The following is a 23,781-nucleotide window of genomic DNA, read 5'->3' as shown; positions in this document are numbered from 1 at the left end:
TTAATACCACAGAAGAATAGAGAGATCTATACAAGGAAGGGTTATGGCAAATTACACAGATCTCAGACTAGCTGCTAGCAAGCTTTCTAATGAGAACTATCAGACATGGAAGTTTAAAGTAGAAATGCTATTAACCAGAGATGATTTATGGGATGTTATAAATGCAGACAGACCTGAAGGAGAGGATCAGCAGTGGATTAATAAGGACAGACATGCAAGAGCCACTATAAGTTTACTGGTGGAAGATGAACAGCTTATACACATAAGACAAGAGAGTACAGCTAAAGACATGTGGACAGCATTACAGAGAGTGCATGAAGGATCAAGTTTGAACAGCAAACTATTCCTATTAAGAAAATTATACCAAATGAGATTTAATAAAGGCAAGACAATGCAAGAACACATCAGTGCACTACTAGAGATAACCATACAGCTCAGGTCAATGGGAGAAGAAATCAAAAGCAACCACATAGTAGCTATCCTCCTGTGCAGTTTACCAGATACATACAGTGCACTAATAAATGCACTAGAAATGAGACCTGAAGCAGAAATCACACCAGACTTTGTGAAGAACAGGCTCATAGAGGAGTATCAACGCAGAAAGGAGCTTACAGAGTGCAATACTGAAAGTGACACAGAGAAAGCACTTAAAATGGCGGGCACTAAGCCACACACCAGGGAAACAAGAGCATGTTTCAGATGCAAGAAAGTGGGTCACCTGAAAAAAACATTGCACCATATGGAAGACAGAGCAGCACAAACCACCAGAAAGATTACACAAACAAAGAGCCAAAGCCACACTTACAGATACAGGAGCACACAATTGGAAAGTGTCAGACTGTTCGGAAATGATGAAGTGCCAATGCTGCATAAAAGCAAAAGCAACAAGGACGACAATTCCTAAGAAAAGTGAAAACAGAGCTTCCTGACCACTAGACCTGGTACATAGTGATGTATGTGGACCTATGAAAACGCGAACCGTAGGAGACAAAAGGTATATGCTGACATTCATTGACGACTACTCCAGGTTCACAGTCACTTATCTAATAAAAAAGTAAAGATGAAGTCTTAGAAAAGCTGCAAGACTATGTGACCATGACCAGAAACAGGTTCAAGAGGAATATGCTAACTCTTCGCAGCGACAATGGAGGCGAGTTCACAGGACAGAAAATAGAACGGTACTTAAGAGGACTCGGTATTGAGCATCAGAAGACAGTACCATATACACCAGAGCAAAACGGTGTATCTGAGAGGAAAAACAGATCACTAACAGAAATGATAAGGTGCATGCTTACAGATTCAGGACTACCTGATAAATATTGGGGTGAAGCAGCAACAACAGCCACCTATCTTCAAAACAGACTACTTTCCAAAGCAGTAAGGAAGACACCATATGAGCTGTGGCACGGTAAGAAACCCAGCTTAAAGCACATTAGAGTTTTTGGATGCAGAGCCTTCGTCTACATTCCCGCTGAAAAATGAAGCAAGTTGCAGAACCGAGCAGAAGAGGGAGTTCTAGTCGGTTACAGCAAACATTCAAAAGGCTACAGAATCTTAAATCCAAGAACTGGAAAAATAGTTATAAGCAACAGTGTGACATTCATAGAAGAAACACGAGATGATGTCATAATTCCAGTAGACTCTACTGAAGAAGAAAGCACTGAATCCAAAGAAACAGATGAAGTAGAGATCACTCAAGAAGTTAAAGTACAACACAAGACAAATACCAGCGACACTCGTGAGAGTACATCCGAGGGGGTGAGACGCTCTTCAAGAGAAAATAAGGGAAAAGCACCTGCACGTTTATCTTACAAAGCAAAAGCTATTAACATACAAGAACCTGCATCATGGGAAGAAATTGCTAATTTTTCTGAAAGAGAAGCACAGAAATGGTTAGGAGCCGCAAAAGAAGAAATGGAATCAATGGAAGACAATCAGACATGGACATTGACCAGACTACCAGTAGACCAAAAGGCCATAGGATGTAAATGGACTTTTAAGGTCAAGTATGATTCTGAAGGAAAAATAGAAAGATACAAGGCAAGACTGGTTGCTAAAGGATATTCACAGAAATTTGGAGAAGATTATGATGAAACGTTTGCTCCAGTTGTGAAGCACACTACCATTAGAACCTTACTCCTAACAGCAGCCATAAAGGGTATGCAAGTGAAACATTTTGATGTAAAGACGGCTTTCCTACATGGTGAACTAAAGGAAGATATATACATGGAACAACCACCAGGCTTCGTGAATTCTCAGAACCCAGATCATGTATGTAAACTTAACAAGAGTATATATGGTCTTAAACAAGCAGCAAGAGCATGGAATACAAAGATAAATGGAGTTCTGACAGAAAAAGGATTCATTAGAAGCAAAGCAGACCCATGTCTCTATACAAAGTTGATAGAGGAAAGATGGTTCTATGTATTGATTTACGTGGACGATTTGCTAGTTTGTTTTGAACAAGAAGGGGACGAAATTGAATTGCTACAAGAACTAAACCGTCAGTTTGAAACAAAAGACCTCGGCCACATAACGCATTACTTGGGAATGCAAATCTCAAGAGAAGATGATGGAACATTCACACTAAGTCAGAAATACAAAATTCAGGAAACCATTGAGGAATTTGGTATACAAGATGCAAAGACAGCAAGCACTCCTATGGAGACAAGTTATGAAAAGGAACCAAATGATCAGAGCAACCTGTTACAGGATAACCATCTATACAGAAAAGCCATAGGAAAATTGCTATACATTGCAACCGTCACCAGACCAGATATCTCCACAGCAGTCGGGATTTTAAGCAGAAAAGTCTTTAAACCAACCAAGATGGATTGGAATGCAGTTAAGAGGGTAATTCGTTACTTAAAGGGAACGATTAACAAGAAGCTTAAGCTCTCAGCAAACACAAGTCACAAGTTAACAGGATGTGTTGACGCAGATTGGGCTGGAGATACAAGTGACAGAAAATCCACAAGTGGATATCTATTCTCTATCGGAGAAGGATTAATCAGCTGGACAAGCAAGAAGCAGTCTACCGTAGCACTATCTTCTACAGAAGCTGAATATATCGCAGCAGCTCACGCCAGTCAAGAAGTGGTATGGTTAATGCAACTACTATCAGACCTACAAATGCCTCAAGAAGAACCTATCAAGATATATGAGGATAATCAAGGATGCCTTGCATTAGCGCAAACAGAAAGAGTGAACCCAAGAACCAAGCACATTGATGTCAAGCATCACTTCCTGAGGGATCTACAGGAACAAGGTCTTATAGAGTTGAACTATTGCCCAACAGAATATATGACAGCTGATATCATGACTAAGCCTCTTACCAGAGAGAGACATTGGAGACTTACGTCAAAGATGGGTCTAACTGAAGAAACCCAGTCTGTTGAGAAGGGGTGTTGAAATATGTACAACAGACTATGGGTTTGTTTATATGCATGTAGTTACCGTACAGGGGCAGCAGATGGCGCTGTATACTTACAGAGGTGTATTGTTTGTCTGCTGTATATGCATGTACTTGTTTGTTCTTCCTCCTCACGTGTGTGTTCTAGAAAAGTCTCTGAGGAAAGGAGGTGAGCTGAGCAGCTCATGTTACTGACATGTTTAAGTTAAGAAGCTGTTACTGAAACCTGTTGTTATATTGATCCTGGTACTCAGTACTATATAAAGAAGATATACATCTCAAGTCTCGTTCTGTCTGAATACAAGGTAACTCCTGAGGTGATCCTTTATCTATAAGACTTCCTGCTGCACACCTATGGTATCAATCCATCGCACTATGCCAACAAGTTGTACATGTAGAATGACCTACTGTACATCTAGTAGACATGATCTATGGAGACCCTAAATATCATGCTCTGTCTACACCGCCACTTTAGATTGCAAGCTCTTATGACCAGGGCCATCTTCCCCATGTGATTTTCACTCTATGACTTATACTCCCTACTGCTCACAGTGTCACCTTTGGATTCAACAGTCCTTTATGGCTATTATGACCAGTGGCGCTGAAGGATGGGGAAGGGGGACATGCACTAATTATACAGGCTTTATGAAGTGGCCCAGCCAGGGCCTGGGTCCGTGCTATTACCCCCCGCACCCCCCCCCCACGCACCTGTCAGTGGGTCCACAGGGGATGCTGCCGTTGGGTTACATATGTTATAACGGCAGGCAGGATGCCGGCTGTCAATATCCCGACAGCGGCAACCTGAACACCAGAACGGGGCGAGTGCTATGAGACCCCTTGTGGGAATAATAATAATATGCCCACACACGGCAATAACTATATCGGGTGATTACATTTTTATATTTCAATAATCATATTTCTAAACAATGTTTTTGATTTAGGTCCTTATATAATATACATTTATTGTAATCAAAAATCCTTTGTAAACCTTACAATAGTTCATATTGATTAAACACAATAAAGAACCGCTGGGCCTGATACATAGTAGTACGCTAATGCAGCCGCAGATATGATTTTTGACTCATAGGATGTGCGAAAAAATGCTAATGCAACAGCCGCTGGGATTTGTATAGAGACGGCCACCGGAGCAATCGCAGCTGCCCACAACTGTGTACATATCCGCAGCATCGACGCAGATCAGGGAAACAGCGAACTCCTGAGTGAGTCTATGGTCAGTCAGAATAGCCGCCACAACTGATTACTGTGTACAGATCATATACATGCCTTAAAAATGTTCCCAACACACCAGCATTTATTCTGTCACTCCCAATGACCTCCGACAAAATGGACACTCTCTGTCAATTACTTGCGAATGGATCCTCACTGCGATCATTATCACAGTTCCATCACCACCCATACACATTGCGACAGTGACACATGTGAAGACCACCATTAATCACTCAACTGCATGAACATTGGAAAAGAGTACAACTATGAATCAGACCCAATAAGGACAATTTCTCTGTTAGATTAGTGACCAGACACATAAACAGTGAGGTGATGTTTTCCACAGAACTCTGCATCATAATGAATCATATGGCCCGATACATACAATAGCTGAGCCAGTGGCATATCTACAGCCCCCACAGCCACTGTGAAGGCTTGGAGGTGCAAGGCTGGGGTGTGCTACTGCTGTTTAAGTGCAGATTCCCATGCGGACGGCTAATCTGCTAAATGTCCCTCCAAAAATAGCTGTTACCTTGGAGGAGACAGATGCTAGTGATCATACTTGACGTCTGACAGAGCCAGGAAGCACCAGGAGCACATAGCGCTGGTGGCAACATTACACCCCTGGCAACAAGCATGACACAAAGAGCATGAAAACCCCTAGCAACGAGCATTACACACGCTTGGCAATCAGCAGCGGATCTTGCTACGGGCACGCAGGATTTTTGCCCAGGGTGCCGCCTTCCGGAAGGCACCGCCGCCGTGGCAAGATCCGCTACTGGTGCCCCCCGGTGCTCGGTAGATGCAGTGCTGTGCTGTGCATGATGAAGTCATCGCGCACCGCATTGCATTGTGGGAGCAGCACATAGACACCAGGGGTCATAATTGGCCTCTAGTGTCTATGCGGTGCTATGGTCTCTCCCATAGATCAGATGAGCGGCGCTGGCGGCCAGAGAAGGAGGACAGCAGCGGTCAGGAAGCAGGAGCGGGGATTGTAAGTATTATTATTTTTCTATTTTATTACTTTTTAAGCGGTGCAACTAGGGGGCACAACTCTACTGGAGGCACAACTCTACAGGGGGCATAACTGACCACGCCCCTTCTCCGTGAAGCCACACCGCTATTTTCCGCCCGGGGCGCCACAAAGTCTAGATCTGATGGCAATGAGCAGGACACCCAGAGCATGAAACTCCTGGCAACGAGCATTACACACCCTCTAGCAACGAGCATGTCACCAGGAGCATGAAACCCCTGGCAACGAGCAGGTAATTTAAAAGTAGATAAAGGTCTTATTGTGGGGAATAATATGTAATGGGCATTGTGGTGTGTGGTATAATGTATCACGGGAATTGTGGTGTGTGGTATAATGTATCACAGGCATTGTGGTCTATAGCATAATGTTTTATGGGCATTGTAGTGTGTGGCATAATGTATCATGGGCATTGCGGTGTGTTGCATACTGTATAGTGAGTATTGCGATGTGTGGTATAATGTGTCAGGGGCATTGTGGTGTGTGTGGCTTAATGTATCATGTGTCTTACGATGTGTGGCATAATGTATCATGGGCATTACGGTGTGTGGCATAATGTGTCACGGGCATTACGATGTGTTGAAAACTGTGTCAGGGACATTACGGTGTGTGGAATATTGTGTAATAGGCATTATGGTGTGTGGCTGTCCTTTGTTCCCCATATTCAAGCTATCTCAAGATCATGTTACATGCATCTAAGAAACATATCCAGAATACGACCATACCTTACACAAGACACTGCTAAAACTCTTATCCGCGCTCTAATTATCTCCCGCATTGATTCTTGTAATAGTCTCCTGATCGGTCTTCCCAAACATAGGCTCTCACCACTACAATCCATTTTGAATGCAACTGCGCGGCTAATCTTCCTCGCTAGACGTTTATCATATGCAGATCCGCTCTGTCAGTCCCTCCATTGGTTACCGGTATTCTACCGTATTCAATATAAAATACTTTTACTGACATACAAGGCTATTAACCAAACTGCACCATCATACATCTTTTCACTCATCTCAAAATATCTCCCTACCCGACCTCTCCGCTCTGCACAAGATCTGACTCTCTCATCCAAACGCATTACTTGTTCACACTCAGAATTACAGGACTTTATCTGGGCTTCACCCACTCTGTGGAATGCCCTCCCACGCACAATAAGACTCAACTCTAGTCTCCAAACCTTTAAACGTTCCCTGAAAACTCACCTCTTCAGACAAGCTTATCAAATTCCAGACCCACCCGCATAACCTGCAATGCTTCCCTATCTAATTACATCCTCTCTGTACAGTATATATAACATCACATATCTTGTCTTTCTTTACTCTCACACCCTCCTGACACTTGGCCAACATTGCTGGGTGATCATATCATACAACCCATTAAGAACCTAGCAATCTGGTGGACCATTATGAAATAGGTAGCATCTATCCTTGTGTATCAATGCCTATTTCCCTATAGATTGTAAGCTTGTGAGCAGGGCCCTCCTACCTCTATATCTGTCTGGTTTTACCCAGTCCTGTTCTGTTACTGTTGTTCTAATTGTAAAGCGCAACAGAATATGCTGCGCTCGGCTATATATGAAACTGATATTGAAGAAATTAAATATACCAAACCAATATTTATAAGATTTTTTCAAAAATTCAACATTCATCCCCCCAAATTCCCCTTCACAGCCCCTCAGTATTCTCCACATGCCATCAGGCCACCCATTTTGCCTTCAGTGACCATCAGACATGCCCTTTCAGGGCCCCATAGTTTTCCCGACATGGCATCAGACCGTAATTCATACTCCTGTAATGTCCCACAAAGTAAATGGACAGAGAACTCTGTGCAGGAGAGAGGGAGAGAAAACACTGGCCACCTGGAAGGGGATATGCAGACTGCCGGGACAGGGAAGCAGCAGTGTCAGCGGATCTCTGCTGTAGTCAGAGATGTACTGGGCACATTCACTCCAGTTCCAGCTGCACACAAGATCCACACCAGAGTCTGTCTATTCCAATCTACCTTTCTTCTGTCACTAATCCCGCCGCTGCCTGTTACTCCATCTCCAGGTCTGTCCAGAACTTGACGGCACAAGATCCTTTCAACAAAGGTGCCCCCTTCTCTGCAGCTCTTTGTGTGGCAGCAACCCCTCCTGACTACAATAGTGTAGCTCTCTGTGGCGTAATGTTATTGCTTTGGTGCCCAGGGATGCATGAAGGCAGGTACTGACCATGCTCAAAATCAAGGAGTGTCCACATCAGCGTGGCACTCCGTAAAAGGGCAGGGCACATTTGCCATCTTCAAAATGGGCAGGGCACATAGCTCTGCCTAAACAACCCAGCATATATAGATATAGATATAGAATTTCACAAAATCTGTCGGCAGTCCACTTTCAGTAGTCAGCTAGCCCTGGTACCTGAATAGTGGTATAATACGTACTCCTTGGAAGACACGGCACTCAAGGGAATTGATTCAGAAGAGCAGTAGTGTATTGTCAATGTTTCAGGGCGTCGGACCTTTTGACAGGACATACCAACATACATACGTGTGTGTGTGTGTATATATATATATATATATATACAAAATAAGTATTGCGGTCAAGGCTGCACTCATCGGACTTGTAACAGAAATCAAACACTGTACCACCACTGTACAGCACTAACGTTTTGGACTTTTAATCCTTCGTCAGAGTACTCTGGTGGTACAGTGTTGATTTCTGTTACAAATCCGATGAGTGCCGCCGCGACCGCAATACTTACCTAAGTTAACTGAGGAGGGCACCGGGGCTGCTGTGTGGTGATACTGTGAGTGCCGGGAAACGCTGCAGTTATGTGTGTGTGTGTGTGTGTGTGTGTGTGTGTGTGTGTATATATATATATATATATATATATATATACACATAGGAGAAAGATCAGCTGAGGAGAGGATGACTGGCTGCCAGGGTTAGTACTGGAGTGTGTAGGGGAGAGGGGTTCAGAATGGAACAGAGATGGGGGAGGGATCGGGAAGGAGTCACGATAGATGTGCGGGATCGATCTGTTGGGGTGGATTGGGAGGGAGCCACAATGGGAGGAAGGAGGAGGATTTGAGCCATGAGAGAGTGTCAAATCTTAAAACTAGTGTGTGTGTGTGTGTGTGTGTGTGTGTGTGTGTGTGTGTGTGTGTATGTGTGTATATATATATATATATATATATATACATATTTATAATCTCTATCTATCTACCGCCTGGTTACTATTGCAAGGAGGGGGGACAAACCAGTCTTGGCCCAGACCCAGTGGCGTAAGTTCGCCCCAGTCGCCCGGAGGCATGATAAATGTTGGTGCCCCCCATACATACTGTATACACACACACCCTTCATATGTAGCTATCTGGCACTCATGTTGAACAGTAGTAGCGTGCTCAGGTGCCTTTCCAAATAGTAATATAGATACACATACAAAGTGGACGGCACTCCAAGTCAGTCATCACAATAAAATAGACACCAGCATACCTTTATAGCACACCTACAGTACTCCCTCACCCAACAGCGTGTCACAATGTAGATGCTTTGGCGCAGTGGTGTGCCGATATACAGTGTGTATATATATATATATATATATATAAAAAAAAACAACACACAAACGCCTCTTTCACTTAAACACACACACACGCCTCTCACTTACACTCACACCTCTTACTTACACACGCCTCCTTAGCTTAAACACACACATGCCTCCTTCGCTTAAACACACACACCTCCTTCGCTTAAACACACACTATCCTCACTTACAAACACACCTCTCACTTACACACACCTCTCACTTACACATGCCTCCTTCACTTAAACTCCTGCACACGCCTCCTTCATTTAAACTCAAACACACACACGCTTCCTTCACTTAAACACACAAACATGCCTCTTTCACTTATACACACACACACACACACACACACACACACACACACACACACACACATATGCCTCTCTCACACATACACATACACATGTCTCCCTTACATGCACGCACGCCTCTTTCACTTAAAAATACACACACACTCACACAAACAAAAACAAGCACATGCTTCCTTCACTCACACACACACACACACACACACACGCTTCCTTCACACACACACACACACACACACACACACACACACACGCGCGCGCACACACACACACACACACACACACACACACACACACACACACACACACATCACTTAAACATGCACACATAAAACACAGTGCTGCCAACATTTATTAAAGACCCCCCAGCACCCCTCCCCTTTCCAACTACTGTACACACACCCCCACAGTGCAGCTTGAGGCAAGTGCTGCCATGTGCCTATCTGCTGCTATCAGCCCAACGGAAGAACAGAGAGCTTCACTCGGCCAGCTCATCTGGAAGGGCCTGGCAGGAGCTGCGTTCTGGAGCTCCCCCTAGCTGTAGCCACAGCCAGCTCTCTGTATATACTAGGACAGGGGTGGCCAACCAGTCAGAGACAAAGAGCCAGAAAAAATCTGTAGTCAAAGGCAAGAGCCAGTATCATGGGCGCGCCAAAGGAGGTGCGCAAAAATGGGGGCATGGCCTAGTTTTCACAAAGCCACACCCCATTTTGTGCGCGCACCTTTCGTTATGATGTTTGTAGGAGTATGACCTTGTGTCATAACTCCGTTTTTAGTCATGTTGTACAGGGCCAAATACATATAATGCCCCAGTACAGTACCACATACATATAAAAATGTCAAAAAATGGGTGCCTCCACACTGCAAGAAACATATGTCCCCACAGTGCCACATACACATATGTCCCCACAGTTCCAGATACATATATGCCCCAAAGTGCCAGATACATATATGCCCCACAGTGCCAGATACATATATGCCTCACAGTGCCAGATACATATATGCCCCACAGTGCCAGATACATATATGCCTCACAGTGCCAGATACATATATGCCTCACAGTGCCAGATAGACATGACCCCCCAGTGCCAGTTATACATGTCCACCCAGTGCCAGATATACATTTTCCCCCAGTGCCAGATATGCCCCAAGTGCCAGATATATATGTCCCCACAGTGCCAGATATGCCTCCAGTGCCAGATATACATGTCCCCACACAGTGCCAGCTCTGCCCCCAGTGCCAGATATACATGTCCCCACACACATGTGCCAGATATGCCTCCAGTGCCAGATATACATGTCCCCACACAGTGCCAGCTCTGCCCCTAGTGTCAGATATATATGTCCCCACAGTGCCAGATATGCCTCCAGATATGCCTCCAGTGCCAGATATACATGTCCCCACACAGTGCCAGATATGCCCCCGTGCCAGATATGCCCCCAGTGCCAGATATATATGCCCCCACAGTGCCAGCTATGCCCCCAAAGTGCCAGATATATATGTCCTCACAGTGCCAGCTATGCCCCAAGTGCCAGATATATATGTCCCCACAGTGCCAGCTATGCCCCCAATGCCAGTGTCCCCAGTGCCAGATATGCCCCCCAGTGCCAGATATACATGTCCCCCAAGTGCCAGATATATATGTCCCCACAGTGCCAGCTATGCCCCCAATGCCAGTGTCCCCACAGTGCCAGATATACATGTCTCCCCAGTACCAGCTGTGACCCCAGTGCCAGTTATACATGTCCCCACACTGCCAGCAATGCCCCCAGTGCCAGATATACATGTCCCCCAAGTGTCAGATATATATGTCCCCACAGTGCCAGATATATATGTCCCTCACAGTGCCAGCTATGCCCCCAATGCCAGTGTGCCCACAGTGCCAGATATATATGTCCCCACAGTGCCAGCTATGCCCCCAATGCCAGTGTCCCCACAGTGGCAGATATGCCCCCCAGTGCCAGGTATACATGTCCCCACAGTGCCGGCAATGCCCCCAGTGACAGATATACATGACGACCCCCTTCCCCCGTGCTGCTCAGCGCGCTGCTGCTGTCTGTGAGGGGAGGAGAGCGCAGCGTGCGCCTCTCCTGCCCCTCACTCTCCAGCGGCTGTGTCTCACTTCAATTCGGCGCCGGTCCGTGAGCCAATCCAAGCTTGAGACCCGCGAGCTCTGATTGGCTCACGGCGCTGAAATGAAGCGTTCCGCCGGCGGAGAGTGAGGGGCAGGGGAGGCGCACGATGCGCTCTCCTCCCCTCACAGACAGCAGCAGCAGCGCGGTGAGCGGTCAGGCTGCGGGAGACAGTGGAGATGTGCCCCCTTGAGGTCAGGAGCCTGGCGGCAGCCGACTCCACTGCCTCCCAGAGTTCCGCCCCTGCCCAGACCCACAAACAAAATATATTATATATATATATATATATATATATATATGTATAATCTGTATAATCTGTATTGATACATATAACATAAATTATATACAGTATACATATATTTATACTGAAAATGTTAGACAACAATGCAACATGACCTCAGCCTGCCAGCTGCATACCTGTAATTAGTATAAGCAGCAGCAGCCAGCAGGTCCGGAGGTCTAGATACACTGCCGCTGTCAGGCCGCCTGCCCGTATTCATAATCGACTGGAGGAGTCTGAAGATAGCCGCCAGCCAGGTTGTGGAGGCATACGCGGCGTGGAGGAGGTGCCGTTGCAGTGTGTGTATGCGGTGCAGGGAGGGCTTCCATGCCGGCGGTGGTGTGTGATCCACCTGTGCCGAGGTGGGTGGGGGGTAGCTGCGGGCAGTGGGGGCGGGTCCCCGGACGGCCAGTGGCAGGGCAGGCTGCTGTAGCAAGAAAGAAAATCCTGTCTACAGCAGCAGAGCATTATGCTGTTGCTGTGGGCCTTTTTTGACGGTAGGCCTGGAGCTGCAGCTCCATCAGCCCCATTGTTAATCCGGCCATGCTTGGTGACCCCTACCCACAGGCCTGTGATACTGCTCTGACAGCACTCCTCTCCCACCTATTTGTCTCCGTAAACCCCTCCCCCACCACCAGTCTGTCATATTGCTGCCCCTCCCCCCAGCCATACCTCTTTACCCCTGAGTCCTGACCCTTACCGACTGCCTGCAGGATCTCCCTCCTCAGCCCTCCATGTGTAAGAAGGGTTGTCCCAGGAGGCACCTGGATGGGGATTGGCTGAGGTGGGACTATGTGACTCAGAACCAAGCGCGTCCTGCAGGACCCGCTCAATTTTTTAAAATTAGTCCCTCGCTGCCTATAGCGCATAAAAATGCGCTATAGCACGTATTTTGCAATCACTGGGTTACAAGTGGCTATATAACATCAGTGAATATCTCCTTTGTACCAGGTAACAGTTAGATACCAATACTTTCAAGACAGCTCCATTTTCCAGTAAAATGATGTCCTCTGTCAGTAGCAATTGTTAGCATATTTCATTTTCTAGTGAAAACTTTAAGGGAATTGAAGCAGTTGGAGAGTTACATGGGTATTATATTCACCTGATGTTGCAACATTTCTCTCCCGACTGAGCAACAGAGCGTGTGATGTCATGTTACCCAATAGTATGACCAACATGGCTCTGATGTTATCTATAGCTCATGACCTTCTCAGTCACCAGATCTGTATATATGCTGCCAACTGTCAAGATTTAGGGGTGACAGTCTCGATTTTAGTGGACTGCCCTTTCGTCTTGACAGTCAGGACTCTTGTCATGAATGCTGAGATGTGTGTCCCAATTGTGTTGGTGTACAGTACTGCCGCTGGTACATTTGGTAATGCAAGGGAATTTTTAGGTAAAGGAGGTTGTGATGGGCCTTATGCTTCAAATGAGCTAGTCAGGTAACCAGCGGCCATAGCACACCCCATGTAACATAGCCATGACTGCATTATGACTTAATCACAACTAGGGGCGGATAACTAAAAGTGATCTTGCAAAATTTTGTAGAAGTGGCCTGACATGGGCAGCACAAGAGGTATAACATACTGTGTAGCCATGGCAACATCACTGTACGGCAGAGTTGCTGTACTGCAGAGGTGGAATAACAGAATGAATGGGGACAATGCAGTGTACTGAGTGCAGTGGCAGCCCACTGTCATGTGGGGGGTGGGGCCACATGACAACACACAAAACAGGCTCCACAAACACGTCATCCTACAGGGAATCTTCCTGGTGAGCCCTATGGCCAATCCGCCCCTGACCACAACCTCTGTATAGTGACACTGTTGGGACATATGTTTATGGGATATTTTAGAACAATACCTGACACAGCGATATCCACCACCAACAACTTTAATAACTTTTTTTTAATGGAAAAATGGTGCTGAAGTTCCAGGCATTGTTGGGCTTTATTCTGTGGATCATACAATTCACACTGGCTGCACATGGGCCCTATCAAATTACTCTATATTGGTGTTTCCACCAATGTATCCACTAGCTGTGATTGCAAATGATGCGTTGTGCAGAAAAATATTCACTCGGAAATCATTTGCGTTTTATTTTTATGATCCACAATAAAGAAGTCCCAGATATTTCCTTAGTGTTAGAAGTTATATAAAACACCACTGTCAACCAAGCGGGATCCGGTCTGAAGATCGACAGTGTCTAGGTCGACAATGTTTAGGTCGACCAACATAGGTCGACAGTCACTAGGTCGACATGGATGGAAGGTTGACATGTGCTAGGTCGACAAGTCTAAAGGTCGACGTGAGTTTTTCACATTTTTTTCGCATTTTTCCATACTTAACGATCCACGTGGACTACGATTGGAACGGTAAAGTGTGCCGAGCGAAGCGGTAGCGGAGCGAAGGCACCATGCCCGAAGCATGGCGAGCGAAGCGAGTCATGTGAGGGGACGCGGTGCACTAATTTGGGATCCCGGTCACTTTACGAAGGAAACAACGCCAAAAAAAAAAAAAATCCTCATGTCGACCTTTAGACCTGTCGACCTAGCACATGTCGACCTAGAAACCCTGTCGACCTTCCATCCATGTCGACCTAGTGACTGTCGACCTATAGTGGTCGACCTAAACATTGTCGACCTAGATACTGTCGATAAAACGAACCACACCCTAACCAAGCAGCATACAGTATGTTAGAATAAAATGAAAATAAATATTAATGAGAAATGTGGATAAATACAGTAAGTTGGTAGGTTTTATGAGCCTACCTTTAAATCTGCACTTACTCACTTATTACTGTATCAGAGGGGCATATGTGTATACTCATGCTCAAAAACTTGAGCCACACTGAGAATTTACAGATATGATGAAAATCCAATGATGCTCTTTGTACAGTAAATTGCAATAGAAATGTTTTATATTGAGCTTTAATTCATTAACCAGGAGCCACCTTGTCATTTGTGTATTTTTAACATCTGAGGAGACGTTATGAAAAACCTTTAACTCCAGTCTTCCTTACATACTGAATATTGGTGGGGAAGTTGTAATAACTACACAGTTGGAGATCTACAAGCTGACTACCTCTCAGTTGCAGCCAATTGGAAACTTTACTGGGCTAGGAACTGTCCTATGTCCTTGATGCACCCTATCATTGATTTGGAGGTTATACTGCTGTAACTGAAAGTAGTATGAGTTAAAGTTTTTCCCCGGAGACAGGATTATAGAATTAGGGTGAAATGTACTAAGCAGTGCTAAAAGTTGAGAAGTGAGCCAGTGAAGAAGTTGCCCATGGCAACCAATCAGCATTGAGGTAACATTTATAATTTGCATACTATAAAAGAATACAAAGCAGCTGATTGGTTGCCATGGGCAACTTCTCCACTGGCTCACTTCTTCACTTTTATTACTGTTTAGTACATGTCCCCCTAAATCTATTATGCTTTGTTTACTCCCTCTGAGTGAATAATTCTGATAAAATTTAATTATTTCTTTGTGTCCCATGAAGTATATGGTCCAATCTTGCGCATCCTAATTCAAAGAGTAATAATAATAATAATAATAATAATCATAATAATCATCATAATAATATATATACATTTTTTTATATAGTGCTCTTTCTCCAATAGGACTCAAGGTGTTAAACAGATAGTATGAACATAGGGCCTTTGTTCAGGTTTGTTAGCACACCAAAAAAGCACACTATAATACCCCTTTCACCTCTCCAATGCCGGATCCCACCCAGGAATTGGAAACGGGTCCTTCCCAGGTGGGATCCCGCATTGGAGTCTCAGCGCTGGCTTCCCGACCTGGCAATATGCCGGTCTGGTTGCCAAAGCGGTGGGGGGCGGAGCCGGCAGCGCGGCGGGGATGGAGACGGTGCTGGGAGATGAACTCATCTCCACGCCGCCTCTCCCTATGTAGGAAACAGGTAACCCGGGAACCCGTTTACATTGCCACTGACCAGATATTCAACCCAGGAATATCTCTTCTTATTACCTGGGTTGAATTACCGGGTCAGGTGACCAGGAAATTCTCCAAGGGCCCTTTCACATCGCACACTGACCCGTATCGACCCGGCAATATGCTGGGTCGATACCGGGTTATTTTTGCGATGTGAAAGGGTATAATGGGTAAAACCATGTTGCACTGCAGGTGGGGCAGATGTACCATGTGCGGAGAGAGTTAGATTTGGGTGGGGTGTGTTCAAACTGAAATCTCTATTGCAGTGTAAAAATAAAGCAGCCAGTATTTACCCTGCACAGAAACAAAATAACCCACCCAAATCTAACTCTCTCTGCACATGTTAAGGACCGTACTGACGGGGAGATTTCCCCAGAGATGTGTGCTGAGCGCTCAACACATATATCTCCCCCCCACTCAGCACAGCGCGATGAGCTCAGCGAGGTGGGACGACACGGGGGGCCGCTCATTTCACCCAGTGGTGAAATGAGCGACCTGCTAGATTGTGCCTGCATGCAGGCCAATCTAGCACCGGCGATAGCAACGCGCGTGACTGCACATCACTGTCGCCGGCACCCCTACACACAGAGCGATGTTCAGCTAATTTCTAAGCAATCTAGTCAGATTGCTTAGAAATTAGCTGAACATCGCTCCGTGTGTACTCCCCTTTACATCTACCCCACCTGCAGTTCAACATGGTTTTGCCTATTAGTGTGCTTTTTTTGTTTGCTAACAAACCCGCATAATACAGTACAGAAATAAGTAGTAGTTTTTTGCTGCAATGCACCAATAGATTCCCTTCCCAATTACATTACTACAGTTTATATGCTGCAAACCAGTATCACGCTTTACATTTTTAGCCTCTTTTAACTTCTGTATTTATATAAGGAATTCTTTCGGCAAAACTCCTGGCACAAAATAAGCTTATTTGATAAATTAAAAAAAAAAACGAGGCTAATGTTTTTATAAAACAGGATTTTTTAGAATAGTGAGGCATAATAATGAATAAAAAATCTTATCATAAAACAAAATATATTTTGAATACAAAATCTTAGTATACACAATTTTTTCTTGAGGGGGTTGTACTGTGCTTCAACAAATGATTGACATGCAGTGGCAAACGCAGGATTTGCATGGGGGGGTTTCCAGAACTGGGTGGAGCCAATCACGGGGGTGGGGACTGAGGTGACCCAGTATATGCTGGGTCCGTAAAACTAGTGTGTGTGTGTATATATATATATATATATATATATATATATATACTGTATATATATATACACATATATATACCGTATATATATATATATATATATATATATATATATACTGTATATATATATACACATACATATACATCGCATATTAAACATGCATATATATATATATATATATATTTATATATATATATACAATGAATAAATGGAAAGAAGGCAGCGGCACTCCGTCAACATAAAAGATCAAACGTGTATTGAAGCAAAAATAACAGTGGTCACATAATAACCAACGTTTCGGGATCCTAAGATCCCTTTGTCAAGGCGTGAACAGGCCTTGACAAAGGGATCTTAGGATCCCGAAACGTTGGTTGTTATGTGACCACTGTTATTTTTGCTTCAATACACGCTTGATCTTTTATGTTGACGGAGTGCCGCTGCCTTCTTTCCATTTATTCATTGCATCATCGGTTGCGGAGGGCACCCGGATCTACTGCGTGTGGGTGGGAGTGCCGGGCATTTCTGCATCATATATATATATATATATATATATATACATACACATACAGTACACGTATATATACACATGTATATATATATCACATATGTATGTGTGTGTGTGTTTATATGTATGTATGTATGTATGTATATACATGTGTATATACAGAGCTGGATTAAGGCTTCAGGGGGCCCGGGGTACTTAAAACAAGGGGGCCCTAAGGTCTAAAATTAAAATCAGTATATATATATATATATATATATATATATATATGTAAATGACACACACTGTAAAATTTGAACTAGGGGAGGATCGGGTAGCTTGGATATATTATATTCTGCGTATTATACATATACATATATATATATATATATATATATACATACAAACTGTTCACCCGGCACTCAATACTGTATACAGGTATTTTCTTGCTGCGGTGCCCTCCGTGAGTAGACGGCCCTATCCTTTATAGAACACAAATCCGGCGGCACTCAAGCAGACTATTACAACCAGTTATGCAAAAGGTATCTGTTTAATTCATCCTACGGCGTTTCAGGGTAACACCCCGTCGTCAGGGACAAAGCGTTTTACAAGCAGCAAATAATTGCTGCTTGTAAAACGCTTTGTCCCTGACGACGGGGTGTTACCCCGAAATGCCGTAGGATGAATTAAACAGATACCTTTTGCATAACTGGTTGTAACAGTCTGCTTGAGTGCCGCCGGATTTGTGTTCTATATATATATATATATATATATATATATACACACACACACACACACACACACACACACACACACACACACACACACACACACACACAGATATATTGACATACATACCTATATACATACTGTATATTAACAAACAAATGCATATATGTATATACATACATATACACATATAGGAACATTGACTTCACATTTTTCTGACATGAAAGAGTTAATGCAGGCTATCTTACTTTTGCACTGAATAGGAGGAGAGCTTGTTCCACTCTCCTCCGTCGGGTACAACATCCTCCACCGCCGCCGAGGCTGTGCATGGACGGGATCCCGCCTCCTTCTTCCCCTGCAGCCTGCGCTCCAACCAGTCACGGAGCCGCAGGCTGCAGATTCCCTCATCATTGGACAGCGGAGCCGTCGTTCGGCTCAGCTGCCCAGTAAAAGTCTGCAGCGCTGGAGGCGGCTGCTTGACGGCGCTGCTTGACGGCTGTTTGACGGGGCCGGGATGAACAGGGAGCGCAGATCGGATCAGTGACAGAGATCCGATCTGCGGTGTTCGGCGGCGGAGGGGGGGCCCTCTCACAGCGTGGGGCCCAGGGGTACTTATCCCCAGAACCCCCCCCTTAATCCAGCTCTGTGTATATATGTATGCACATGGATATATATGTACTATAATTAAAAGAAAGTAAACTTTTATTAAGCACTTACAAGTGCCACCAGGAAGACAGCAGACTGCAGAGAACGCTAGACAGCCATTAATAATACTCATGGGTGCTCGGAAACCCCCCCTGGGTCCGCCACTGACATGAAAGATTTTAGGTGAATCCGGATTATCTCTTTTAACCAATTCCAAGTACACTTTTCTTTTCCCACAAAAAATCAATATAAAAGGATTGTTTACACCACTGCGATTCTGGAATGACGTTAGGAGAGTGCTGTAGGCCGTGCTAGGCTTTCATTAAGCTAAATATCCCTGCTAACCCTGCTATCTCCCCCTATCCTTACTTGATCTATGCACAGATGGCCACAGATAAGGGTCCTGGTGCCAGAAGGAGATTTGTGATTTCACAGCTTGTTTCCTCAAATCTAATAATCTCTTTCTATTAACTCTTTCAATGATCAGGATCTTTGTTGCACCTTTTGCGTCAGACATATTAAGTCAAATAGATTTTATTGTACATAGTCCTGAAAGCATAACTGTCCTGGGTTCCAGATCTGTTTGGACACATCCAAAAACTATATTATAATATTGCGAAATGATCATTACTGTTATACTTTCCATATAAACCTCTATGTTGCCTGAGAATATTGCACTGTAATTCCTTCAAATGCTTCAGAAGTAGCACAAAATGGCTGGAAATGATTTTTTGGGGTTATCATCTTCATCACGTTCTACATTGTATCAAAGGATTGAAATATCCCATGGAACGATAAGGGAAGACTGTATAGATTGTTTGATACAGGCCACTTATAAAGAATTCATGGTGCATGTATAAAAATGACCGGACTCACAGTACATTTCTTATGCAGATGGATAATAATCTGATCCACACTTTATATTAACATCTCATCTCGGCTGCAATGCAGTGTACAGTCGGCATTCATTTGCCAACACGTACATTACACCATTAACATAATCCTGGTGGGAGAATTGTAATTGATCTACTGTATACTGTAAATTGTGCAAAACAATCCAGGCACTAATCAATTCATTCAGCTTGCGGATTCTGCTGTAACTATACACCAGAGACCGGCGTTGCCTGTTTTGCATAATCAGTGTCTGGATCAAAGATCATGTTGATGACTTTGTTAAATAATTCCAGTCTCTGATGACTAGCTGTTATCAAACTTACAAAAACACAAATGACTGTTTTCCTCCGAGTCTTGCTTTCTGTTCCCCTCTGATGTAGACAACTGCAGTGTATTATAATGTCATGACTCATGGAGTGAATGCTGCAGAGCATCCTTTGATATAACCATTGTTTGAGAAGAGGCTCTTCCCAGCATTGTTCTGCACTCAGTGCCTGCTACTGTCTGCATGAAACAGGTCTCATGCATTTTATTGTCTACATGCAGTAGCTCGTCCTTCACTTCTTCCAAAGGGAGAATATTTCTATTGCATGGGTTCTGACTTTCAATCCTTGTAAAAAAAAGAACATGATAATGGATGGTGTCCTTTTAATGCAGTAAAGAAAATAATCTATATTGTGGGCACATTGCGAGAGGAAGAATTTCTCTTTCTCTGAAGGATACATGAAATAACAAACATTGGAGCCCATTAAGCTCGGTGCCTTCATTAACACGCTCTCCCCACATGACAGTAACTAGCACTGATGTATCATCAATGTTCGCTCCATTTGCAGTACTGTATACACTATAATTTCCATTCATTGCTGCCTCTTCATTCTTTTTACACTGATTAGGGGGTTAGGGATTTTATGAAGGATGTGAGGGGGAGATATATTGTAATGGGAACAACAGCAACAACAAGAGGGTTGGGACGAGACAAGACAAAAGAAGTGAGCGGGGGCACTTGAAAATCGTGTTTCTTACCCCATATTAGACCCACATGGCCGTGGCGGTTTTCCTGTTCCATGACCCCCAAGCTCAGCATCCATTTCATCGCTTGAATGTGGCGGACAGCTCATGCTGAGAGAACGGAGCTTGGTGCTTTGATGCATTATCCAGAGGGGATAAACCCCTGCATAACAAATAATCCCCCCACCAAGCCTCCTGCCCTTGTTTGTGTGACGGCTCAATCCCAGCCCTTCTAATCCCCCTGCAGGGTGTCTGGTCAGGCAATGTAACACATTTGATGATAGCTGCCTGGATATACTAACATACCCCTGCCATCCCTTGTATTGACTGCTACTGGGAACTGTTCTGCCTGCATGGGTACCAAAACATTAATAGTCACATGGTGTCTGTTCCAGGCATAACCTCTCCGCCTCCCTTACCCTTATTAACCGTGTTCTCCCAGTCCCAACCTCTGCAGTGAATGATGGAGCTCAGGAATCAGATCCACAGATCTGTTATTGTTAACTATTTCAGGCCTCTTCCTGGTAGCACATCAGTATAGGTGCAGAAATAGCACGAAGAGGGAGGTTAGGTTGCCAATTTGTAGGTCACTGATTAGACTTCACCTTGAGTACTATGAGCAGAAAAAGATGACTGAATTGCAGCATGGGCTGCATCAATGGGTGTGGTATATTAAGTCAACACTCAGAATGCCGACACCAGAATGTTAACATGTTCTGAATATCGACATGAACAGAATGTCAATGCATTGCAGCCACACACACAAAGATACTCACAGTGCACCAGACACACTAGATCAGTACTTTTGTCACAAAGGAATTGGTATAAAATTGCAGAATAAACATAACAATATGTGGCAGGAGGCATGATGCAGTCACGTGTATCTGACCTCTGCCTTATTCCTTTTCACCAAGATTGGCATCTGAGTGACACACAGAGAAGCTACAGGAAATTCCTCTGTCAGTATTCCGGCGTACACCTGCATTGTAGTTTTGTTGCACTGGTAATGCAATTAAGAGTCATAGGAAAAGATTTATCAAAGCTTGGAGAGATATAGGGGGTCATTCCGACCCGATCGCACGCTGCACTTCTTCGCAGCCGTGCGATCGGGTTGGAACTGTGCATGTGCGGCGGCCGCATTGAAAGGCCGCATACGAAGAAAGCGGTCGCAGCGGTGACCGCAAGAAGATTGACAGGGGGAAAGCATTCCGGGGCGTCAACTGACTGTTTTCCGGGAGTGGTTCGGCGAACGCAGGCGTGTCCAGGCGTTTGGAGGGCGGATGTCTGACGTCAATTCCGGGACCTGCATCGCTGAAATCATCGCACCAGGTAAGTATGTCTAGGGCTAGTCTTGTTTTACACAAAACTTTTTTTCATAGCAGGGCTGCACAAGCGATTCCAGCCTTGTTATGCTAAAATACACTCCCCCATAGGCGGCATCTAGTTGATCGCACAAGAAGCAAAAAGTTGCTACATGTGATCAATTTGGAATGACCCCCATAAAGTGGCGAGAGATATTTTGTTAACCAGTCAGCTTTTAATGGCCCCCATACGCCGCCTGGTCGGGGAATCGGATTATTAAACTTTTAAGAATCCCGATTAAACAATCCCGACTGTTTTCAGGTAGTTTTAACATGTTTTATTTTCCTGATTCCCAGACGGATTGCCAATCATCCCTGGCTGACTATCACTGGATCGATAAATGAATCTGCAATGCCGGCAGATCATGGAATCGCGGCCGCTGATGTATGGGGGCCACAGCTGCCATGTTATAGGCTGTGTTTAAAAAATGACAAGAGTTGATTCATTGGACCATTATGTCTCTAAATCTCCCCCATATTTAGTGACAAAGACTTTGGTGGACTATTGCCGTTATAAATATTTCTCAAACTAGCTTTTACGGAACCCCAAGGTGCTGCAAGGGTTGTCATGTGTTCTGTAAGATAAAAATGAGTAATGTTCAGAAAACATTATTGATGGTCCTAAATTGTATAGCGGTCCTAAATTGTATAGCGGTCCTAAATTGTATGGCGGCCCTAAATTGTATGGCAGCATTTGATCCTAGCCATTCTGCCACTGCTAGTGATAGTGCACAGACAATCCACCATTACAAAAATGCTTCACCACGGAAGATTCTTAGTATAAACCTTTCATGATATATCACTAAATGCTGCTAGGAAAGCTCTATGCCTCACTATACCCCAGCAGTCAGTCAGTTGACAAAATGTGTGTGTTTGTTTTGTGAATACTATGCCATGGATATGCAGGGCCATAGAGAGTGGTGCCAGGCCACGCCCACTACAAAAATAAAAGTGATTATTATTTTTTGTTAATTGTGGCAATGCATACAACACTAGGGTGGATTGGGGAGGGGGTGCAGGAGCAGTGTGTTCACTCCCCTCTTTATTATCCCTTACATCAGGTGCAGGCAGAGGAGACTGCAGCAGCAGCCTCCCTGGACCCACCATAGCCAAGCAAATACACAGCAGCACTTACTGGGCTATGGGAAGAGGCATAACTAGGGTTAATGGCGCCCCCAGGGCAAATAAAAAAAATGGTCCCACCATGGGGACATGGGGAAAGTGAGAGAAAAAGGTATGGAGAGGCATGGGGAGAGAGAGAGAAATTGGGAGAGAGAGACATGAGGAGAGAGAGACATGGGGAGGGAGAAACATGTGGAAAGAGAGGCATGGGGAGAGAGAGACATGAGAGAGAGATAGAGGCATGGGGAAGACATGGGGGGAGATATATTGACAAGGTGGAGAGAGAGAAATGGGAAGAGAGAAACATGGGGAGGGAGAGGTATGGGGAGAAAGAAATATGGGGAGAAAGAGGCATGGGGAGAAAGTGATAGGCATAGGGAGAAAGGAAGAGGCATAGGGAGAGAAAGGCATGGGA

General features: G+C 44.6%; 1 protein-coding gene across 4 annotated transcripts in view; it reads right to left on the bottom strand.

The window, feature by feature from the left end:
* Nucleotides 1-21,324, bottom strand: part of RGS8 (regulator of G protein signaling 8) — a 100,383-nt gene extending 79,059 nt beyond the window's left edge. For all 4 annotated transcript variants that reach the window (XM_063939778.1, XM_063939775.1, XM_063939777.1 and 1 more), the window contains exon 1: nucleotides 20,899-21,324. In XM_063939778.1, the coding sequence (XP_063795848.1) occupies nucleotides 20,899-21,026 (128 nt within the window). In that variant the 5' untranslated portion in view covers nucleotides 21,027-21,324. The remainder of the gene's footprint in view (nucleotides 1-20,898) is intronic.
* Nucleotides 21,325-23,781: the final 2,457 nt, after the last annotated feature.

This window comes from Pseudophryne corroboree, chromosome 9, assembly GCF_028390025.1.
Source record: "Pseudophryne corroboree isolate aPseCor3 chromosome 9, aPseCor3.hap2, whole genome shotgun sequence".
NCBI classification, from domain to species: domain Eukaryota; kingdom Metazoa; phylum Chordata; class Amphibia; order Anura; family Myobatrachidae; genus Pseudophryne; species Pseudophryne corroboree.
This window is presented reverse-complemented; position numbering and strand designations above follow the sequence as displayed.